We start from the raw sequence: 19907 nt of genomic DNA on the forward strand, positions 1-19907 counted from the left end.
TTATTAAAAAGGTAAAAACGACTCGTTAAAGGATTCATCGCCAAACTAAACGCGACTATTTATCTCCACTTCATGAGATCCGTGTCACTGCGAGTTCCTCCTCAACGTCCTCTCGGCTTCAGACCAACACTGACGGCTTTGTGTGTTTTTGTTTTTTTCTCGGCCCGACTCTGTGCATCACTTTATTCTGAGAACTGAAACAAAACCTTATTTTTATCCGAAGCACTGAAACACCGCGACGGGAAATACGAGTCGGACCACGAGCAATACGAAACGCTAAAAAATTCACTTATTCCAGCTTCTTAAATCTTTTCTGGACTGCAGCTGAAAAGATTTGTTGATAAATGAATTGACAGAAAGTTATATATTTGCTGGTTTCATTAGTTTTCTGTGGCAAAAAACTGAATATTTATAAGTATAAAGCGTCACCTTGTGTTCGGGGAAATATTTTATTAATCTTAACGATGAATCGATTAAATCGACGATGAAAACAGTCGTCAGGATGAACGTTTTGGAGATTTTTTATTTTTGGAGCTCGTTCCTTCAACACCAACATTTTAACAGTGTAGTTCCTCCTCCCTCAGTCCTGCTATAAGTGGGCGGGGCCTAGTGTCAAACTAGTGGACGTTTCTCCACGCCGAAGCCGGACGGGACCGAACCGAACAGAACCAGACCAGACCGAACCAGACCGAACCAGACCGGACTGAACCAGACCAGACCAGACCGAGCCAGACCGGACCGAACCAGACCGGACGGGACCGAACCGAACCGGACAGAACCAGACCAGACCAGACCGAACCAGACCAGACCGAACCAGACCGGACCGGACTGAACCAGACCAAACTGAACCAGACCGAACCAGACCGGACCGAACCGGACTGAGCCAGACCAGACCGGACCCGTGTGGTTCTGATTGTTGAACTGTCAGATATCACATTTCCATTCAAAGGTCACAGTTTCCAAAAGCGTCCGTTAGTTATTCTGTGAACGCAACTCTCATCGTAAGCCAACCGGGTCAGAGAGACATTTCAGACACACACACACACACACACACACACACACACACACACACACACACACACACACACACACACACACACACACACACACACACACACACACAAGAACAGACCAACAGTTTGTAATAAAATCCCCTCAGTGCTGCTGCAAGAGATGTTTTGCAATCTTTAAACTGTTGAATCTTTTCTTGTTGCTGTCATGTCACAACTGGTTGAGAGAGAGAGAGAGAGAGGGAGGGGGAGAGAGAGAGAGAGAGAGAGAGAGAGAGAGAGAGAGGGAGGGGGAGAGAGAGAGGGAGAGAGAGAGAGAGAGAGAGAGAGAGAGAGAGAGAGAGAGAGAGAGAGAGAAAGAGAGAGAGAGTTAAACTGCACCTTAAAGGACAGATTTATTTCCTGGTTTTCCTCCAAACATCACCTGTTTGACTCCTAATATCTAATAAATGATGGCATTATTTCCACAAAGACATTTTTTGGGAGGTGTTTTTGGAGATGGCCCCTAGTGGCCCGCGGTGGTACTGCACTTAACGCACTTTAACGCACTACAGCTTCACTTTTCCAGACTTTGAAAACAGTCCAAGAGCTGCTGGTGTGAAAGTTTTTGAGTCGTGAATTCATTGATTTAAATGTGGTAAACAAACATTATTTATGTCTCCGCTGAGACTGAATCTTCACGTTCTGCCCGATTTTACTTTCACAATCTCCGAGTCCGGCGTGAGCTGCTGCTGCGGCACGTTTTGTGGTTTATTTGTGAGAAGAAAAACATGCGAAGGGGGATTTTTAGTTGATATCTGTTCTGTTATATTCCTGTTGTCTGCTGTTGTCAGATGATTTCAGCGGTGAAGATGAACTCTGTCAAATTCTCTTAACTTTCGCTGATAAAAAAAAAGTTGCATTTAACGACTTATAATTGAGTGAAAATCAATCACCTTTATGCTGATCAGAAAAATATCCAGCCATTTTATTCCCGGCAGTTTGAGAGCTTTATCGACTAGTTTAAATCTCCACAAAATTTGCCGCAGCTTGAAATTTTGTGAAAAACATCGTGAACAGAAACTCTAAAGTATTACAGCATAAAGTCACCTTTCCAAACAAAACTTGATTACTAGAAATAATTGTTAATTTCCAACCATCGAGGCTCCGCCCCCTTCTTCTCTCACCAAAACAAATTGCTGCTAGCTAACCGCAACAACAGGAAGTGGTTTTCCTTTTCAAATTCTGCTATTTTACCGCAAAAAATAAACGCTTAAAACTCTCCAAAATACATCGTAGTATTTTAGAAATTCCACTGCAATTTTTTTTTTTTTTTTTTTTTTTTAAATCAACATTTCATGATCGCAACAATCACAAAAAAAACAACTCCTGTGAAATCCTGCAGGGACTAAATAGTAGTTTTTACAAACAAGTCGTCGTTTTTGAGCCAAAGCGCTTTGAAATGTTGATTTTCCTGCACGTTTGCCTTCGTTAGCAGCTACAAATAATAATAATAATTTTTAAAAAATTTACACCTCGACTGAAGTGATTGTTGTCGAGCAGGGGAAGGACTTTGCTACGACTGGGAAGACACTTTTTTTTTTTTTTAATCCCAGGATAATCCAGGATATTCCAGGACCAGCGGGAACTCTGAGACGAGTCGAGTGTTTTGGTAGGAGGTACGTGAGAAAGACAAAGGAGAGAGGACGACCTCGGCTCCATTCATACGATCTGCTGCTGTTCAGTCCTGGTATTGTGTTCACAAGAGGCTTCACAAAGAACACACACACACACACACACACACACACACACACACACACACACACACACACACACACACACACACACACACACACACACACACACACACACTGACCAGAAGAAGGCGACTCTGTCCCCGAGCTTCCTGTCGTGGACGTTGCGGTCCAGCAGGTTGTAGCAGATGTTGGTGGTCGCGCCCTCCATGCACTTCACGAAGATTTCTCCTTTGGTCACGTCGAAGTTGTAGTCGAGGAACTGACCCGAGTGTTTCGTCTTCCAGAAGAAGTCTTTGGCGATGTCTCCCCAGAACTCTGCGGGACGGGAGGACAGCGGTCAGGACGGAGGACAACGTCGACCGATTAAATAATATAAAAGAGTTTGTTTTCCTCAACTCTGATTCTTGAAATGTGGACGGAGTCACTTAGAAATAACGTTGTTGTTTTTACATTTGGTTTTATTTAAAATAACTTGAAATTCATCAGAGTAACAATTAATGAATAACGGAATCATTAATCAATCAGTCAAGATTTTATGAATAATAAAAAAAATTGGCACCTGGAAAATAATGTCTCACTACCGCCAGAAGGTGGCGTTGGATATTTAACTTTACAAAAAAAAAGAACATTCTTCAGAAAAAAGAGAAAGAGGTTTTGGGGGAGGAGCTTAATGCCATTTATAAAGCGTGATGGTTTGGTGGCAGTAAAGTGGAAGATTACAGAATAAAAAAAGGGACTTTGCACTTTCTTGGATTTGATTTGGTGTCAACGGATTTACTGGCAGAGACCATAAAAATCTGTAAATAACTAACTTCGATCATGTGAATTTCACTTTCGTTGGAAGAAGACTTTCAACCCGTCGTGAGTTTTCTTCTCGTAAGGTCGGTTCCTTTAACGACAACCTCGTCATCTTATCTGACTGTAAATCACGAACCGTCTGAACGAGACAAATATTATCAATAAACTCGATAGTTCAGACGCCGTTTTAATGAGCTGAGCTGCTGTTGAGTTTAGAGGAAGTGCCAACAGGCCTCGTCAGACACATTTTTCCTTTATCGCCCACAAGATCTGCTCCTCCCATCAGCAGGTATCAATAAGTTATTGTCACCATAAACCTTTCTGTGTCAGCAGAACCGGAAACCAATGCCTGGTGTCGAAAACAAGTGAAATATTACGTAATCTCCCGGCACAAAGGCACCATTGTTTCGCTGTAAGTATGTCTTTAAGCTGTATATGTACAAATAAAACAAAAGATAAAAACTGGAGTCAAATTCTTTGTATGTGTAAACGTACCTGCCAAAACAAAGAAGTCGCTTTTTAATGCTCAACGAGGTCTCGACTTTTTTTTTTTAAGGAAACTCTGAAGATTTAATGTGGATTGATCTGCGCAAGAGCGTATTGTATATATACTGTGCATTCTATATTTTATATTTTTACTGCTATTTTATTGCTTTCTATTATTCTATTATTATCTTATTGCTTCCTGTATGCTGCTGTAGTGAAAAAAAATTCCGCTCGGGGATTAATAAAGTAACTACCTAACCTACCTTACCTAACCTAACCTAACCTAACCTAACCTAACCTATTTATTGACCAGTTGTATCAATCTGTCAATCAAACAGACACGCCCCCAAAAACAGGTCTTCTTGAATCTTCTTTTCTAATGAATGAGGGATTATTTTCAGATGGACCTCCAGAAAACTAAGAAGAAGGAGTGACTTTAGCTAACAACACCGAGATAACTGATGGACACATTTTATTCACTTTGGATTTGATGAGAGAAGTTGAATGGGAGTCTATGGAGCCGGAGGCTTTTTGGAGCCGACCTCTAGTGGCACTCGCTGGTATTGCAGCTGAAGACCTAATTTTTCAGACCAGGAAGAAACACTAAACCGAACAGGGTTGTTTAACTTCAGGGAACGGCCCTCTCTTGCACCATTTGTGGACTTCCCACATGATGCTGTCATCATGGTTTTATTCTTAATTCACTTTTTATCTTAAGATCTTGTTTTCTGTCAGATTGTGCGCCGTTGATGCTCAAGATGAAACCTTCTTATTCTGAATCCGAACATCAAACATTCAAAAAAATATTCAGTTTACTGTGATGTAATAAAAAAAAGAGAAGAAAAAGAGTTAAATGCAGGAAGTAGAAAATGTAATATAATAAATATAAAGTTCCATGAAGTAGAAATACTCCAGTTAAGTAAAGGTACCTTGTATTTATACTCGAGTAAAAGTATTTTCCTTCAGTTAAAAACACGGATGTGTGTGTGTGTGTGTGTGTGTGTGTGTGTGTGTGTGTGTGTGTGTGTGTGTGTGTGTGTGTGTGTGTGTGTGTGTGTGTGAGAGAGAGAGAAGCCAACCGCCAGTTAACAAACCAGTTCAAAAATAACAATAACAATAATAATAATAACAATAATAATAATAGCACACGCTTATTTATAGCAGCAGGTGTTTTGTTTGTAAACATGCACGCGGGGGGGGGGGGGGTGTCCTCACCATCCGGGGTCTCGATGGACTTCATGTAGAGCTCCTTGTACTTCTCGAAGCTGGCGACGTGAGCGTCCCTCTTCAGGTCCGCGGACCCGCAGAACACGTCCTCATCCGGGGCTTTGTCGGGAAGCATCCCGGCGACTCTTCCTCCAGAAGTCAGCGGAGGAGCACCGGCAGGACAACCGGCAGGACAACCGGCAGGACAACCGGACCAGGTGTTGAGATCAGCGCTGCACGGACACCCCCCCCTCCCCCCCCTCCGTTTAAATGAACCAGTGTAGCTAGGAGCTAGCTTAGCAGGCTAGCAGCAGAGTTCATTCAGACTTCCTGTTTTGAGTAATAATAATAATAATAATAATAACAACAATAATAATAACAATAATAATAATAATAATAGAAACTAATAATAGTTTGCAGCTTTTTTTCTCCGATTTAAAACTTTGCGTGCAAAAAGCCGCGTTCGTTGCACCAAATGTTAAAATCTGTAAAGTCGAGAGTCGGGGGGGGGGGGGGGGGGGGGGGGCGTTGTCTCTCCTCCGGATGGGGGGGGGGGGGGGGGGTCTCTCCTCCGGATGGGGGGGGGGGCGTTGTCTCTCCTCCGGATGGGGGGGGGGGGGGCGTTGTCTCTCCTCCGGATGGGGAGGGGGGGGGGGGTTCCGGTACGGAAGCTACCCCGCTAAACTAACAGGCTAAACTAGCTTACTCCGAGTGACAGCCGGGGGGGGGGGGGGGGGGGGCCTCGCGCGCCCTGAGGTTCGTCCTGGTTCCAGTTCCGGTTCCGGTTCGGCTCGACTCAGTTCGGTTCGGTTCGGTTCGATGTGGTTTTTATTCGTCCAGTTAAAACGTCCTCAGCCAGCGGGGCGTCGGTCCTGCTGTCCGGGAGGCTGCAGCGGAACTGGGTCGGTCCCTGACAGACAGCTTCTTCCTCCTCCTCCTCTTCCTCCTCCTCCTCCTCTTCCTCCTCTTCAAGGAGAGCGAGCGGCGCTGAGCCGTTTGGCCCCCAGCAGCAGCCAATCAGAGCTCGCGGTGCCTTCACGTACCGACAGAAAACCTCGGAAATTACCAAGGTGGTTTCTCGTAATGTTTACAGCTGTAAAACAAACAAACAAACAAAAAAGGTGTAGTTTTGTTTGGGATTCAAGTAACGAAGAGGACAAAAAATTACATTTGTGACGCAGACATAAACGAAAAAAAATTAATAATTTTTTAAAATAATTTAAATAATGCTAATATACTTTTTTTTTTTAAATAATTCACCACCTCTGTCATTGGTAAAAAAAATAGATCAATAAAAACATGTAAACAACGTGACTATAGAGAAAACATTTTACACAAAGCGGTAATTGTTGTTGTTGTTTTTAATTTAAGAATACGTCATCTTTTTTTTGTGGTTGAGTTATTCAATTAAATACTTCTACAGACAATTTGGGCTTTTTAGTTTCTCCTGTAACCTCTGTTGCCCAACACTGCCCCCTGTGGACACATGTACAGTATGACAACACATTGAAATACAAAAATGTTATTTGTCTTTGAGATGGTGAAATATTTAAAAAAAAAAAAATTTGTCAAATGACAATAAGGCTTTTAGTCTCAGTCCAGGAAACTTATTTATAATGATAAAGATATTTTTTTGGGGGGTGCTGTTGTCTCAAAATATCTGTACCAACACCAGAACTCAGCTTTTTTTCTATTTGTTTGTTTTAATCAATTAGTTGTATTTAAATGAGCTCTATAAAGAGATGTGACTCTTTTGACACTTCAGTTTTTCACAATCCCATTATTGTGATGCACAAAATATCAACAACCTTCACGAAAAAGAAAAACCCAGGCTGACTTTTGACGTGGAAATACTGTTTTATTGTCTGTAGGAAACTTGATTTAAGAAAATCAAGTTCAGCAGAGTATAAGAAACACATCGAAGAGAGAGAAGCCCGGACAGAGGAGAGGCGGCGCTCGGCCCACAGTGTTACACGCCTACCGGCACTGATTGTTGAGAGGGGTTAGAAAGGTCAGAGGTCAAGACAAGCATCACGGCGACCTTTAAAGCCATTACTTCTCTTTGCTCAAGATATTTTTCTGCAGCACAGAAACATGTTTTTTTTTGTTTTGTTAGTTTTTAAAATTTAAACCATCGGAGATTTAAATGTCTGAGCAGCCGTGAACTCTTCCAGGCGTTTGTGACCGAAAAAAAAAAAAATGTAAAAAAAAAAAAAAAATCTTTCACCAGACAGAATGAAATCACCACACACACACACACACACACACACACACACACACACACACACACACACACAGTTCACCACAATCAGGAGTCGACACGCTGTGTTCAAACACTCATCAGGAGAAACGACAATTCGAAGCTGCAAAAACCAGGTGATTGTCTCTCAGTCTGCAGAAAATAAAATCTCATCGTGAGCTGCCGTCACCATGACGACAGATTCGTCAGGGGGGGAGGTTACATTGGCACTGGGTTCAGTACAGAGGCCACCATGTAAAGGGGGGGGGGGGTCTGCTGCTCCCCTCTTTAACGCTGCACACAAATATATATATTTTTTTTAAAAAGCACTTCTTCACTTCTAAAGCTCGACGACGACACTCGTCAACCAAAAAGTCTCACAGTTTGACAGAAAGACGGCAGAGGAAGGTTGTTTTTGTCCTGCAGGGTGTCCTCCGTGCTACAGTGGTCTCCATGACTACCAGGACGGGTCTCGAAAAACGGAGACAAAAAAATCTGTCAAAAGAGTCTGAAGGACGACAAGAGCATTTTTTTTTTTTAAATGCAGCTTCGAGCACCAGATAACTTAAATCATTTTACTTTCTTTAACTTAGGCAGCATCTGTTTAGCATTCATTTTCAACTGTAAATAAATGGTTTATAAGACTTTATAAAGTGGTTGTGAGCAGATAAGTGTTTTTTTGTTTTTTTTACTCCTGTGAGAGAAAATATTAAAAAACAGCTGTAATAATATAAAATAATGCAAAAGTTCATATTTTACATTAATAAACACTGAAAATGTCTTTAAACCTGCTTCCAGCTGCATAATAGAGGGTTATAAACCATTTATAAACGCTAAAATATGTCTGAACTTGAATATTTATCGACCTAAAATGGAAAAAAAGCCTTCAGAGCACTTCACACATGATTACAGAATTACTTTTCAGCTATAATTTAATGCAAAGTCTTCATCAGAGGGGGACAAATTCAGACTTAATATTGAAATGTTTTATATTTTTCCTACGTCGTCTTAAACACAGTGAATAAAAAGGGGGTCAGAAGTCCTGCGAGAGATCAGCGGAGACAAACTGAAGCTGAAAGAAACTCGGTCCGTTAAATGTGGATGTGCTGAAGAGGAAAGTCGGATCACCACGAAGCTGCCGGTCAGACTCCCGTCACTCTAAGAGTCAAAAAAACATTCATTCAGACAAACAAAAAAAAAAGCAGGACTTGGACATCTTTTCTAGAAAGAGGAGGAGGAGGGGCCTCAGTATCCAGGCAACCGTCGGTCCTCCGGTTCAACGGCAGTGTTGGTCTAAAGACTTCGACATTTTTAAGAGTCAGCTGATGTGTATATGTGCGTCCGCGGAGCGTGACGAGATTTGTTTTTGTGTGTTTTTGCTTTCTGATGGAAGATTGGCAGGCGGGACGGGGGTGGGGGGGGGAGGGGGGGCTGCAACCCGCACGGCTCGGCTTTCTCCAAAAACACCTCCCATGTTGTTTATTTTTCAGAACACATTAAATACAAGACCGCAACAGTACAAACATTCGCCCCCCCCAAAAAAAAGAAAGTTATGAAAAGTTTTCTGAATAAGGCCATTAATAAAGAGTTTCAGTTACACGCTGCCGTTTAGCACACGCATGTTTTTTTTCTTCTAATCAGGAACAAACACGTCAGAAGGGACACAAGAAGAAAAAAAAAAGCTGCTCTGGGAATCCGCAATTTACAATATTAAAACGGGTCAGTGAAGGGAGCGTCTGCTTTGGAGATGCTCCAGTGTGTGTGTGTGTGTGTGTGTGTGTGTGTGTGTGTGTGTGTGTGTGACGGGCTGTTTAAGGACCTCCGGTGTAACGACAGGAGACGGAAAAAACCCGCCACGTTAAACGGCCTCGTCTCACGTTGGAAGAAAATAAGCCACTTTTTCTGGAGTTTAGAGCTGCAACGTTTAGGAAGCCTGAAATGTTTGTAGAAGACGTCTGAGCTGCTACGAGAACCACTTTAACATCCCAAAAAATAGAGACCCACTTCGTTTTTTTTTTTTTTTCCTCTATAGTGTCGGCGGCTGAGAAAACCACAGAAAAAAGAAATAAAGGAAGGTGAAGGACAGGTGCCCAGAAAACAAACAAACAAACAGGGGGAGGGGGGAGGGGCATCAATTTACAAAACAGGACCAGATCCAGAGAAGACCCGGCTGTCGCTCTCGTCCAATCAGACGCGACCCGGAGAACTTTGGCGGCGGCCGTCACACACGGTGTGTTTTTTTGGAAACATCTTAAATTGAATGTTTCGCTTCACTGAGCAGGAATTTAAAAAAACAAAACTGATTCGGTTCAAAAATCCTGTTTTCTCGGAGGGAACGGTGTGTTTTTGTTTCCCTGCTCTTCGTCTTGCCGCAGCAGGAGAGGCACGAAGTGGTGGCGGCGCCTTCCAACAAAACAAATAAACAAACGGGGGGGTCGGACTGGGACTGAAGTGGGGGGGGGGGGGGCTTCACAATTTAAACACACACACACATACACACAAACATAAGTACACACACACAAACACAGAGAGAACATCACCGTGTTTTCACACTCGAGTCCGTTACAAACACCAGATATGTGTACAGCACCATCTGGTTTTTAGTGGAGGGGGAGGGGAAGGGGGAGGGGTTTACAGGTGAGGGGGCGGGGCCTGTGAGTGTAAAGGAGGAGGAGGGAGGAGTTCAGTGACTGGGGCGCCAGCGATCACCACTGGAAGATGTTTCGGGTTCGAAGGAGCTGAGCTGTACGGAGGCTACGGGAGGAAGTCCGGGGGAGGGGGGGGGGTGTCAAAGGTCGAGATCAGGTCGGGATGTAAAAACCCAAAACTGTCTCGGCCGGAGGAGACAGACTTCAGGAGGAGGTTTCGCTCGTAGACCAGAAAAGATGCTCGTAGTCTTGAATGTTAAAACTCCTCTTGCTCCTCCGCGTCCGGTATCACGAAGCCCTCCTGAAGACGGACAGAAGGACAGACAGAGACGGGGAGAGAGACAGACGGAGAGAGACAGAAGGAGACAGGGAGACAGACAGAGACATTTGATGGTTTGGTCAGGTATGATGTAAAGTGAATAACATTTATACTTCAATAAATATCTTTGTAAATAAACGGATGCATTTCTGACGGGTCGTTTTTTTTTAGTCTGTTTCTGTCCACAGAATACGTTAAAAACATCTTTCTTATCAGCCAACTACACTAAATATATATCTCTATATATCTCTATATATCTCTATCTCTGAGGTGTTGAAATCGAGAAGGATGAAGGTATTCCTGAAGCGCTGAAGGATGACTCACGTCTGTGGCGTAGAGGATGTCGATGATCCTCTGCAGCGTCGGGTCGCTCTCTCCTTCCTTCTCCTGGCAGATCAGCTCGATGTTCCTCAGCTTTCCAAAATAAAAGTCTCTCTCCTTCTCCATGTCCTGGACGGTGGACTTCAGCAGCTCCAGCTGAGGCACAAAGAAAAAAAAAACCATCAACATCGGAGCTTCTGACTTTAACGTCGTTCTTTTTTTTAACAGAGCAACCAGGAAGTGACCTCGTTCAGGAGCTCCGCCCTCTCCTCGTCCCCTCCTCCCATCGCCGGCTTCCTCGCGCTGACGGGAACCAGCTTGGGCGCTACCTTGGCGACGGGCGGCCTCTGAGGAGCTGCAGACAGAAGATGAGCGGTGAGATTTAAAAAGCTCCCCCGACCCCCTTCGTGACCTCGTCAGTAGATTCGACCTCTGACCTTGACTGAGCGCCTTCTTGGGCGGCTTGTTGAGCGCCGACGTGGCGAGGTTGGGCGTGGGCATGGCGTCCTGGCCCTGCCGCGCCTCCACCGGGTCGTACTCCTTCCCGTCGTAGTTGGCGTCGAAGAACTTCTTGAACCACTGGACGAACTCGAAGTTGTCCTGAAACTTGCCCTTCACCAGTTTGTCCACCGGGATGATCTGGAAGAGAAACGCCGACGTCAGCTGTTTCCTGTTTCCGCCTTCGTATACGGAAATGTACGTAACTAGCAGAATTTAAAGTGAGATCAAATTGTGGGAATCAGAAAAAAGAAATGCGATTTATTTATTTTTTAACCACTACCTGATATAAAGGAATAAATACGTAATTACTTCCTGTGATTATAGTCTGAAAAGACGTACTTTATGCCGTCAATACTTTCAGCACAGATCATGCTAACAACATTTTTTTTTGCCTAATAAATTACGGGAATTTCTTTAAAAAAAATTGGAATTGATCGCGATTTCCTGGAGGAACTTGACCTGCGTTACATTTAATACATTCACACCTGCAGGAACTAAATGTTTTTGGCCACTTGGGGGCAGCAGAATCAATAAATCTGACAGGTCACCTTTAACATTAGAGCACATGATGACAAAATAAAATAAGTTTAGTTTTATTATTAATGAATAATAATTCTGACACTTTTCACTCATCTCCAAATGACATTTTCTATTATTGTTTGTTTATATTGTTGTAGAATCAAAAAATAGTCATAGTTGATTATCAAAACATTTGACAAATATATTTCCTGGTATATTAATAATAGCAACTAAGTTTCAGCTTATTTAAACACACACACAAAAAAAAGACATAAAATGAAGAAAACAATAAAAATGGGTGAATCGCCGAGTCAGCAGGAGGCTCATGACTCAGCAGTGACATCATCAGACAATCCACTCAGCTGAGGCCAGAGTCCACGGCGGAGGAACAATGGGCGGATTAAAACTCTGAGCTGCTGCTAACGCACCAGTAAACATTTCACTTTAACCAGGAAACACATCAGACTGCAAAACAAACTAACTAACAAACAAACAAACAAACAAACAGGAAGGAAGATGAGATGTGAATAAATTCTAGCAGCTGCTGCAGGTTCAGACTGAAAACAGAAGGACCTGCCTTTTATCATCCAGACGTGATGAAGTGTCCGGAAATGAATTATCATCATTATATTATTATTTTAAGAAATCCCTGTAAACATCCCGCCCACCGATAGCTGTAACCTGACTGCATCAGACGCCTGTCAATCAAACAGGACACGCCCTCTAATATCAGACACTCCTCCATTTAGCCTCAGACCTTCTGTTAGCGTGTCATGTGAAGGCGAACACGCGTGTGCGTGTCATCACATGCGTGTTGTGACTTACTTTGTCGACGCCCATCTTTTTGAAGGAGACCTGCAGCAGCTTGAAGTTGTGGATGTACTCGTGCTCCAGTTTGGCTCCGAACTTCACTTTCTTCAGAGGAACAGAGTTCGGGAACAGCATGTCCATGAACTGACAGTAGGCGGCACCTGGAGAGGAGAACAGACGGGTCAGAACACCAGGAGAACACCTAGAGAACACCTGGAGAGGAGAACAGACGGGTCAGAACACCAGGAGAACACCTGGAGAGGAGAACAGACGGGTCAGAACACCAGGAGAACACCTGGAGAACACCTGGAGAGGAGAACAGATGGGTCAGAACACCTGGAGAACACCTGGAGAGGAGAACAGACGGGTCAGAACACCTGGAGAACACCTGGAGAGGAGAACAGACGGGTCAGAACACCTGGAGAACACCTAGAGAACACCTGGAGAGGAGAACAGACGGGTCAGAACACCTGGAGAACACCTGGAGAGGAGAACAGACGGGTCAGAACACCTGGAGAACACCTGGAGAGGAGAACAGACGGGTCAGAACACCTGGAGAACACCTGGAGAGGAGAACAGACGGGTCAGAACACCAGGAGAACACCTAGAGAACACCTGGAGAGGAGAACAGATGGGTCAGAACACCTGGAGAACACCTGGAGAGGAGAACAGACGGGTCAGAACACCAGGAGAACACCTAGAGAACACCTGGAGAGGAGAACAGATGGGTCAGAACATCTGGAGAACACCTGGAGAGGAGAACAGACGGGTCAGAACACCAGGAGAACACCTAGAGAACACCTGGAGAGGAGAACAGATGGGTCAGAACATCTGGAGAACACCTGGAGAGGAGAACAGACGGGTCAGAACAGAAAAAAATAGGATTGAACTAGAATAGAAGAATAGAACGAGAATAAATTGGAACAGAAGAATAGAACAGAACTAGAATAGACGATTAGAACTAGAATAGAACAGAAGAATAGAACTAGAATAGAACAGAAGAATAGAACTAGAGTAGAATAGAAGCATGACTTATTAATAATAATACAGTTTATTTATAGAGCGCTTTTCGAAGATCCTCAAAGATGCTTTACGGCTTAAAATGATCAAAAACAACAGAATAAAAAATATAAATCACAAACTAAAACTTCATTTGTTATTTGAAAAACTATTAAAAAAAAAAGAAAGAAAAAGGTGTTTACTAATATTTATTCGAAGTATTTAATACAAATTAATAACACTAAAGCCAACAAGACTTCTGTGTGGTCCGGTTTTTAATATCGCAGCGCTCCGAATACAAAGGAACATCTGGACACATCAAAAAAGAAGCAGCAGCTCATCTTCTGCTTCAGGATGAATATTACGACATTAATGCATTAATAAATAAATCATAGATTTACTGCTGATGTCGTTAAAACGTCTTTTAACGACACGGTGAAAAACTTGAGATGTTAACGCTCAACACGGACGATCTGCAGCAGAAAGTCCGATCTATGTACACGTGATGAGTTTTAACACGCGACAGCTTCTCACTTCATCTGTAGCAGCGCTGCACACGAGCACAACTACAATAGAACCACAATACAACAATAGAACCACAATACAGTGAACCCTCGTTTTTCGCGGGGTTACGTTCCAAATAGAAACCGTGATAGGTGAAATCCGTGAAGTAGTAACCTTTATTTTACAGTTGAAATAGATAGAACTGGACATTAAATATATCTACGTTACGTATAGTCGTAATGTGATTTCAATGCACGATGCAAATCCGTGAAGCAGCGAGACCGTGAAAGGTGAACCGCGTTATAGCGAGGGTTCACTGTATATACAATAAAAGAATAGAACTAGACTACAAGAATAGAACCGGAATAGAAGACTATAACTTGGATATAAGAATAGAACCAGAATATAATAGAACTGGAATAGAAGAATGGAACTACAATAATAGAACTAGAATAGAACAGAAGAATAGAACAAGAACATAATGGAACTACAATACAAGAATAGAATGAGAATGAAGAATACAATATTTAAACTAAAATAGAAGATTAGAACTAGAATACAATAGAACAGAACAGAATTCGCGTCTTTTAACGACACGGTAAAAACCTTCAGGCGTTACCGCCACACGGACGACCTGCAGCAGAACAACAAAGTCTGATCTGTGTAGAAGTATTTGATACGTAGCAGCGCTGCAGACGAGCAGCGAACACGTCTCTGAACGCAGCCGTGGAGCCGTGAACGCTCTTTAAGGGAGAAATAACACCGACAAACTAAAATCAGGACATCAAGAATCAGATCACTGCTTTCCTCTGATATATATATTGTTGATGAAAACAAAAGGTTGCCCTCCGGCGTGGCACTCTCACACTGCCGTACAACACACACACACACACACACACACACACACACACACACACACACACACACACACACACACACACACACACACACACACACACACACACACACACACACACACACACACACACACACACACACACTGAACCTGAACCCGTTTCCTCACCTGAACACAGCATCTCGATCTTGGTGAGGTTCATCTGCAGAGACTCGTTGATCCACACCAGCATGTCGTGGCGACTCAGGTTGTCGCTGGTGACGGAGGTGGAGTACACGTTCACGGCCATCGTCGGTCGGCTGCAGACGAGGAGACGGAGACGTCAAAAACAAAACAAACACAAAAGGCACAACAGGAAACAGACAAACGTTTCCACGGCGACGGGTTCATCTCGTAGACAAAAAAAAAAAAGGGTCGTTTGCATCCCGGCTGCTCCGTCGCTAATCATGATTTGCGTATATAATTCTCAGATAAACCAAAACAATTAAATCTAAATGATTTACTCAGGAGCGAACAATTATTTTCCTTATCTGTTAATCTACTGATTATTTTCTAAATTTAATCATTTAATCTCTAATACGTCAGGATGCCGATTAGTTCCCTAAACTAATTAGTTAGTTAGAATTATTCCGGGGGGGCGGGGCTTCTTCCAGGGAGCTGCCATGTTTTCTACAGAAGCCCAGAAGGAACAAAACAGACTTTCACATTTATTGTGTGCTCGACAGTTACAATAGATTTTTTTTTTTACACGATTGAAACGTGGGAACTGTTCAGTCGGTTGCAATTTGTAACGTCACCACTAGATGGCACTAATTCCTGCACATCGCTCCTTTAAGTCATGAATGTTACCAAAATAGTTGCAGATTAATTTTAGTTTTAATTGATCAAATCAGCACACATTCACCGACCGTCGTTATTTCAGCCGACACGATCACTCGGTGTAATTTTCAGAATAGTTTTCATTCGTCTGCTTATAAAAAACAGCCGAAACAGAAACATCAGATTTTCCGACATGATCTCTTTTGACGATGTCACCATGTCATCCTTCTCCTTCTTCTCCTTCTTCTCCTTCTCCTCCTTCTCCTCCTTCTCCTCCTTCTTCTTCTTCTGCGGCGATTTAAAACGGCGAGTCGGCGGGAGAAATTAGCGCCACCAAGTGTTCGGATCGACAGTATTTCAAACCTTGGGAACGTTTCGGTCTGAAGAGACATCGATGACAGCCGTCCACTCGGTACCATATATAACTCTATATCTATATAGATCTATATAGATATAGATATATATACCAGTTATTATGGAAATGTAATGACATTAAAAGGTAAAAGAGAACAGAATGAATGAGTGTTTTTTTTGGCATCAAAGTTTGACATCAGCTGCTGCCATAAAGGTGACTCAGGTTTTTAGCTTCGTCACGTGAACTGTAATCATTCCAGTTTGCAGCATCACCGGTCGGTGCCGTGGCTCTTCTCCAGGTCGGGTCGGGTCGGGTCGGGCCGATTATTTCCTCAGCAGCTCAGAGTAAAACCCCCCGAGGGGCTTTCAGAGGACTCGGCTCTCTGCAGATGGACGTCACTGTTGTGTTCGGACGCAACAAGCAAAATGTGATTGAGTCCCGTGACAGGATGGAGTTCTTCTGAAGAGATGTGGATGCTGCCGAGTCGTTATCATTATAAGTTTGACCTGTTGTTGCCAATATTTAAACATATTTAATGAGGAATTAATTGTTTCCTGTGCGAATAGATAAATAAGTCCGACTACAACTAGTTTAACAGCTGAAATAACTGTCAATCAATCAACTGACAGTTTCATTAAAGTGATTATTTAATAAAGAATCACCTTTTAAACGGGATGATTTTAGTCTGTTTAACACCATTTACATGAAATGTGTTATTTGAAGGTTGAAGTCTCTGACAGGTTGTGATGAAGGTTTTTTTTAAAGGCTCAGATTTAAAAACAAACAAAAACAGCTGTTGATATTATTTAAAGTGTGATTGATTATTTTCTCCTGCAGCTCCACCTGCTGCTGACACACCCGGCTCGGTTCAGGGGCTCGGGCTCGGTTCAGGGGCTCGGGCTCGGTTCAGGGGCTCGGGCTCGGTTCAGGGGCTCGGGCTCGGTTCCGGTTCGTCCTACCGGAGGTGCCGGGGCCGTGTTGGAGGAGTTAAAGGTCCCGTTTACGGGTGGTGTTGTTCTCAGGCTGGTGAAAGGAGCAGCTGGCTGAACGCTGCAGGGCCCGTTCACCAACAGGGGAGCTAACGGCTCAGCCTCCGCCCGCCGGCACGAGCCTCCGCCCGGCCGGCACGAGCCTCCGCCCGGCCGGCCGCCACCTCATGTCTGCGGGGAAATTAAGAGATCATTTACTCGGATTTGGGAACCAACATTTTCACGTGAGCGGCCGATGCGAGGCGGCTTTCTCTCGCCGACATCGCGACGGGTTTCCCCGCCCTGAGCTCACCGAGCACCGCCTCGTTAGCTTCCGTTGAGCTTCGCAGCAGCGAACGACTCAAACTTCCCCCGAACCGGAGGAGCCGGGAAGCGGCCCGGTTTCACACCGATGAGTGTCCGAGCTACCGGGCGAGCCTCGCCCCCGAACACGGTCGCGTCCAACCGGAGGACTCGAACAGCCGCTCCCGGGTTCCCGTTAATGTTAGCCGCACCAGCTAGCAGCCCTGCTAGCCGACATGCCGGCAGACATCGTCCCGGTAAAAACCTACCTGGGGGGTCGATCGGCTCCTCACGGTTCCTGGACGCGGTGGTGAGACTTGTCCCGGCTGCGGCTCTGGGTCATAAAAAGCCGATCTCGTGTTTCGCTGCGACGTTTTCGACACTTCTGCTTTTTTTCTTCTCCGCTTTCTTGGCAGTTTCGCGTTTTCTCTCTACCGGCAGCGGAAGGGCCGACGTGATGACGTCAGGGCGGAGCGGGTAACGCCTAAAACGTAACGACGGCGCGCGCGCAGGAAACCGGCAAAGGGGGCGGGGGGTGGGGGGGGTGGGGTGGGGTGGGGGGGTCCAATGACGAAATGTGTTTCTGTTTCAAAGACACACAACTACGTTGTGATTTTTATATTATGTGTTTAACAGTAATAATAATAAAGTTTATTTTAAATTCATTCATCATTTTTACCCAGAAAAATTCCATGTAAAGTGAAATATTTGTGATCAGATATATCAAATATTTACATTTTAACGATTTTTAAGTCTTTTTCACTTGTATTGTTTTTCTGCTTACAAACAAAAAAACGTTTTAATGTTTTTGTGAAAAACAAAAAAAACAACTTTTTAAAACAATTTTAATTAAAAAAAAAAGAATTACTGTTATAGGTTTTTTTTTAAACTATTATTTCCACACATGAAGTTCTTGATGCTGGCAGGAGTCAAATGTCGGTACGACAAAGCACAGAAGCATTTATTTGACTTATTTTTGGCTCATTTAAAACAGTCAAAGTTCAATATAGTGAGCCTTAAAATGTCCGTAACAAGTGCAGCCACAAGGTTGTAAAAGAAAACTTTGAATAAAAAAATAAAGGCTGAAGGATCACAGTGAAATAACAAGGACGTGAACTGGAGTCATTCTGGGATTTGTTTTAATTTAAAAAAAAATGTCATTGGTATTGTCAAACAATCCCATTCTGTTCAATAATATACAATAAGTCAATACAAATTCATTGAGCATTTATACATGTAAAAAAACAGCATATGATGAATAGATTACAGTAATCTGTAGGAGAAAGCATTAAAAAAACAAACATTATAAAAACATTTGATGTCGTGTCGGTTCATTGGTTCTAGCTGAAGGTCGTGTTGACGAACAAACACGTCGCTGATAAATCTGAAGATACCAAACGATGTCTTGTCTTTGTTTCACTTCCTGTCCTTTTTGTATGATTGTTAGAACCGTGGCGCCATGGTAACAGGGTTCTCCAAATATGACAACACACAACAAGTGGGCGTGTTACAGGCCCCCCCCCCCCTCCATTTTTACCCAAAATCTGATGCAAGGCACACAGCAGAAAACCAATATTTAGATGGAGGTGATCTTGGGGCCCTCAGACGGCACCGCATTAAAAACTTGCATTATTCTGTGGTGGAAATCACTACATGGGCTCAGGAACACTTTGGCAGTAATCGGATGTTTTCTCTGCTCCAGTTTCAGCTCCGCGGTTAAAATCACAAATGTTCTGCACTGCGTTCAACATTAACGCACTCTGAACTTATTGATCAGCTTTCGTGTGTGTGTTCAATGAAGTTCACAGATTTGTCTGAGCGTTTAACACAAACTTACAAATAGGAGATGCACAGGTGTTACCGACAACATTCAAAGTATCCTGGCAGCACAATCCATCCCATAAACCTCAAACTGAAGGCGCTAAAATAAACAGCAGTCAGCATATTTTTAACGTTCATTCATTCATTAAAAAGGTAGAAAAGTAAAAATCAAAGTCCAACTCTTCTGATATTTCACAAAATAAAACAGTCACATGACAAAACGACACGTTCAAAAGCCTTCGTGTTCGCCCCAGTTCTGTCTTTGGTAAAGCGGTAGTGCAAACACATCTGTAAACACATCTGTAAACACACCTGTAAACACCTACACAACTCAGTGTCTTCTCCCAAACGCACACCAATTAGGATTCCTACATTCATGAGTTTAAAAAAAAATTAAAAAAAAAAAAAAATGGTCCAGAAATATTTACAAAGATGGAAGAGTTTAAAAAAATAAAAACATGTTTTTTTTTACCCCACACTAAGTTAATTTTGGAAGTTTGTACAAACATCAGCTGCAGTAGTTATGAATCTGAAAAAAACAAAAACATGATTCACTGCAGAATACATCAAATAAAACGCTGCAAACTAAAAAAAAATTTAAATCTTTTTTTGTATCTACTCATTTTTAAAAAATGGTTAAAAAAAAACTGGAGGATCAGCTGGATTTGATAGAAACCATCGTGTGGACT

General features: G+C 43.1%; 2 protein-coding genes across 4 annotated transcripts in view; both read right to left on the reverse strand.

The window, feature by feature from the left end:
• Positions 1-5372, reverse strand: part of acss2 (acyl-CoA synthetase short chain family member 2) — a 20049-nt gene extending 14677 nt beyond the window's left edge. For all 3 annotated transcript variants that reach the window (XM_069725253.1, XM_069725252.1, XM_069725251.1), the window contains exons 1-2: positions 5246-5372; positions 2866-3061 (exon numbers count right to left, since the gene is read on the reverse strand). In XM_069725253.1, the coding sequence (XP_069581354.1) occupies positions 2866-3061; positions 5246-5372 (323 nt within the window). The remainder of the gene's footprint in view (positions 1-2865; positions 3062-5245) is intronic.
• A 1701-nt stretch (positions 5373-7073) lies between these two features.
• mapre1b (microtubule-associated protein, RP/EB family, member 1b) lies at positions 7074-17848 on the reverse strand. The gene is made up of 7 exons (XM_069725257.1): positions 17667-17848; positions 15121-15251; positions 12609-12754; positions 11201-11402; positions 11009-11118; positions 10767-10919; positions 7074-10424 (listed from the first exon to the last, which is right to left on the reverse strand). Exons 2-7 carry the CDS (start codon positions 15239-15241, stop codon positions 10380-10382), a joined length of 777 nt encoding a protein of 258 aa, XP_069581358.1. The 5' UTR covers positions 15242-15251; positions 17667-17848; the 3' UTR covers positions 7074-10379.
• Between the last annotated feature and the right edge of the window lie 2059 nt (positions 17849-19907).

Source organism: Brachyistius frenatus, unplaced genomic scaffold (assembly GCF_029030835.1).
Source record: "Brachyistius frenatus isolate BFR_SWC_R1_liver_20210118 unplaced genomic scaffold, ASM2903083v1 Contig_417, whole genome shotgun sequence".
Classification (NCBI taxonomy): Eukaryota; Metazoa; Chordata; class Actinopteri; family Embiotocidae; genus Brachyistius; species Brachyistius frenatus.

Coding starts and splice junctions, on each gene's coding strand:
- mapre1b (XM_069725257.1), bottom strand. CDS start 15,241: ATGGCCGTGAACGTGTACTCCACCTCCGTCACCAGCGACAACCTGAGT. Junction 12,755..15,120: donor GATCGAGATGCTGTGTTCAG/GTGAGGAAACGG, acceptor TCTCCTCTCCAG/GTGCCGCCTACTGTCAGTTC. Junction 11,119..11,200: donor CAAGAAGGCGCTCAGTCAAG/GTCAGAGGTCGA, acceptor TTCTGTCTGCAG/CTCCTCAGAGGCCGCCCGTC.